The sequence below is a fragment of the Nematostella vectensis genome, chromosome 2 (assembly GCF_932526225.1).
Source record: "Nematostella vectensis chromosome 2, jaNemVect1.1, whole genome shotgun sequence".
NCBI classification, from domain to species: Eukaryota; Metazoa; Cnidaria; class Anthozoa; order Actiniaria; family Edwardsiidae; genus Nematostella; species Nematostella vectensis.
In genome coordinates, this window is record NC_064035.1 from 3244048 (window position 1) to 3248368 (window position 4321).

At 39.2% G+C, this 4321-nt stretch overlaps 1 protein-coding gene across 1 annotated transcript; it reads right to left on the reverse strand.

The window, feature by feature from the left end:
* Positions 1 to 878: 878 nt before the first annotated feature.
* LOC5514768 (transcription factor 15) lies at positions 879 to 1253 on the reverse strand. Its single transcript, XM_001634938.2, has one exon. It carries the CDS (start codon positions 1251 to 1253, stop codon positions 879 to 881), a length of 375 nt encoding a protein of 124 aa, XP_001634988.2.
* Between the last annotated feature and the right edge of the window lie 3068 nt (positions 1254 to 4321).

The following is a 4321-nucleotide window of genomic DNA, read 5'->3' on the forward strand; positions in this document are numbered from 1 at the left end:
TCACTATCTTATCGTATCCTCTATCCATTCTTACCGAACCGCTATAATAACTAATAACGGGGTATATAACTTAAATTGAGAAAAGTTATTTAATCTGTTTGAAATAGAAAAATACTAGAATATCGTATATATCAAAAGAAATTATAAAAATATAATATCTCATTAAAAATATATTTTTGCGATTTGTGATCTTATAAAAATATAGAAATATTTTCTCTGTGATTCCTTAAGGAATTTCATATTGGATTCATCCGTATGACGGATCTGATAGATTTGGGCCATAAAACTAACCCGGTTTATAGGGACATAGCTAAAAGCTATTGAGATAATTGGCGGATAAATATTATCCATATTTGACGTGGCTGCATAAAAAGTAGCACTTAAATAGCTCCCTTTGTAAGAGAATGAAAATAATAACTTGCGAGAACGAAGCTTTTCACAGCTGAATGTCAGCGAAGGAATTGAGATCTTTTCCTTATGGTATGCATGCTTGTGGTGGATAACGCCCGTTTGATGTATAAGAAACCTGAAAAAAGAAAGGCACAATTATCACTCATAGAGATTCTCATTCTCGGATAAACTCACCCGTTAAGATATAGGCATAAAATGGCGGACCGATATACATTACTAACCTACATAATTAAAGCTAGCACTTGTGTGTGGATAGGGGGACGCAGATAAAAAGGAGCTTTAGCGTGACTAATTATTTTCTTTAATAAGTTTTGTCGGTTTGTATGGCAACTAGCGACGAAAAAAAGTACTAGATTTTATTGCTTCTAAAATAATGGTTTTAAAGTGTAATGACAAGCAAATTCCCCCTGGAGCAATATTTCAATGATAAACCTGTAATTACATGGTCACGCAGTTAATTACTCACCTTAGCAAAAAGCGTCTAAAAACAAGTCATTGAGAACAAAATCTTCAAACTCTATTGGCTCTTGCTCCACCATATCACTAAGAAGGGCGATGTATTTAGCTGCCATCCAGATGATCTCGGTTTTCGTAGGTTCTTTTTCTTGTGGTGGCAGCGGTATAAGCTCTCGTAGCACTTGGATGTTCGTGTTGAGGATATGCACCCGGTTTCGTTCTCGTGCGTTCGCTAATCTCCTCTGCTTGCTAACTCCGGTGAGACGAGGCCCGCGACGCCGTGCTTTTTTCTTCTTTTGCTGTGGTGACTCTGGTTCAGGAGAAGGCGTCATGTCTAAGACATCGTCCATACAAGCCATGCCTAGTAATTCCATCTCGTGCTCCATGCTGTCGCGGGCCCCGTGTGTTCAGGTTTGTGTGCCGTACTGGCTCTCTTACTTGTTATGACTTTGCTGCTCGCCTACAGCTCGTTTTAAAGGCTCGTTAGAGATTGTTCCGCTTGACTGACAGTATTTAATGGAACAATGGAGACACTTCACGCCAGGTTGCCGGACACGCCTCGGAAAAATGCGCAGATTCCACTCTTAAAAATCTGAACCCGCAACACATTCCCTATTGGTCTTATGGTACAATAATCGCTTAGATCCTGTTAAAAATCTCTTAATATGGATAACTCTCATCTTAAAGAAATGTAAAATTATCGGCAGATTGGTTTGTTTGAATATGTCATAGAATTTCCCTTCTTTGTGACATGTTTACATCAATAAATGGGAAAAATAGATGAATATTCGGATTAAAGGGCTAAAGAAAGTTGCCCCTGCTGCTCGGGTATTGTTCGTTAGGCGAATTAAATCGCAGTTATTGTATCGAGCATTCCAAAGTCTTAACAACCCACGCTCTGCAGGGTCATCAAAGAAAATATGTCTTTAATCTCCAGCGTTGTTTACTGATGCTTTCTTCCAGCCTGTCCTGGCTATGCCCCGGGGGGCCTGGGGATGGCGTGCGTGAATCGCTTGTTAATATATCTCTCCTTTAGCATGGAAATCATAAATGCTACGTTGTGATTGCAGTGCACGGCATCTCGGTTTGATATGAAGAAGACTTGGCAAGATTGAACAAGATAGACGTTGCTGATCCCATTCTTTACGTCAAAATACATGTTATTAAAACGAGCTAAGTCCCCAGCGGATCTTAAATGGCCACTGTCCTTTAGCACTCGAAGAATCTTTCCAGTGTTTTAAAAAACAAACTAGCAAACAATCGTGTTTTCGTCGGTAATGTTTAACAGTTACCGCTATTTTTTTATTTTTTATTTTTCAAACGCTTTGACCCCGTTTTAATTACAGGTTTTAAATCGCTCTGCCGGGGAAAGTTGAGTTTAGCGTAATCGGTGTTTTATTGGGATATTGTCTCAAAGAGAGTTTTGTTGCCTGGAGCACTTATGCATATGTATCATTTTACTAGTTTATTCTATGATGCACAACTCAACAACCTAGCTACTTTTTGCAGAGCCCATAGTTCAGAGCCCATTTAAAAAAAGAAATACTAAACAATATTCTTTTCATAGTTTTTAACGCCACAATATATTCCTGATTCCGCAAATGTCATTCAGAAATAACAAGAACAAGTTATAAATTTTTGCTTGATGTGGAGTTTATCAATCGTGGCGATCAACTAAAGGATGAAAAAAACCCGCAATTTGTCACGCTCTTCGATTTATCATTTACAAGTTTCCCATCCGTAACTTAGCGCTGGAAATCAGGAATGACTACAAAAATATAAAATAAACAAATTTAGATGTTTACTGGCGTTAATAACCGGTAGCGTCTATTCACTTTTGAAAAAAAGAAACCCCGCTAACGTAAAAAAAAACACACTTTTGAATACCCATCAGGATCGGTGTGTGTTCTTCTCAGCGCTATGTACCCGCTATTCGTGCGCCTGTTTGCAAGTGAACGCGTGCGCTCGGTTTTCCTTAACTGACCTCTCTGTTTCGCTTATACGATTAGTTGTTTTTAAACTCGATGGGCACTTCAAGTCTTCAATAGTGGTTTCCATCCGTGAGGGGCCACTTAGACCTAGCGGAGATCCTTATCGCGCATGGAGAAATGTGCAGCCGACAGCTTTGGCATGCGATGGTTGCTAGCAAAGTTCCTTGGAGATACGGACCCCCGCGGTTATATGATACTGTCCCATTTTGTGGCTAAAGGGGGGACAAAAGGTATGAGGCTATGCTCACTGGCGTTGTAACACTTTACACCAGCTGGTGGGAACTAATGGACTCAAGCTAAACGAAGGAATCGGGAGTTTGTATCGAGAATAAATCGCGGTACAAGTCGAGACCATTTCTTAAAATAAAACGCAGATAGAAGAGGAAATCATTTTAACGAGAAAATCATAGAAATGCACGAAGGAAGAAACATGGAGATCCAAAGAAAGAAAATCGTCATCATCTCACACAAAATGTGCTGTAGGTTCATTTTTGACCCAGAATTCTTTGGATTCTAAGTGTATGGCATTATTTTAGATAAGATTCGAAAACTGTTTTTAAAAATCAATATTATGACATTATTATGATTTATAGGTCAGTTAACATTAGAATTATAACATTCGAAATTCTCGAGATATTTTTTTATCAGCTCCTGAACTGTTGGTACAGAAAATTGCTTTCATACTTTATTGATTAAACTTTCTCTGTTTTTGAACATCAAATGAAAAGATGTTGCAAGTTATTTGGGACTAATTTGATGCGATCGCTTCAGGGGATTTAATAGTTGTCTTTTGATTGGCGGAGAGGTGTAACAGCCCGGTTAAAACTCACGAAAAACAAAAAAAGAAAAAAAATTCAGTGCTTGGAGCTTAACACCAGCTAAATCTATACCAAAACTCATAATAGTGAAATCTTAAAAAAGCATTGTTCGATTGGAGTTTTTTTCCACCGTGGCTGGATCACAGGCTAGGCAGTTTCAGCTATTTTCAAGGTCCTGACTCATAACAGATAAATCTTGTGGTCGTATTGAAGATCGCGGCGGGCGGCCCACGTGTGAAGCATGGTCGAATATCTGATCAAATCCGCGCGCTAAACAAATACCTTTGTACGGACCCTTTCTAACATCTCACTCATAACACGTGGCCGCGTATTCAAGGAAAAGGGGCAGCAATGAAGCAAATGGTAGCCCGTTTGCATGCACAGTCGATGTCATGGGTTTCTCTGCGGTTTCTTGCTGCTGTGCTTGGTAAGATTGAGTGCAGAGTCGGGTGTGTCTACGGCAAACCTCCCTTTATCCCCTACAAGGGTTTGTCAGCCGTACCTAAATGCGCATTGTTTTATTCATTGGACCCTTTCGTGAAGGAATGTTCTATATAACGTGAAAAATATAATAACATAACGTTTATAGATGAATTAATTCAAAATTACCCATGTATCCATCCACGAGGTGCTCTGATCTAGTCT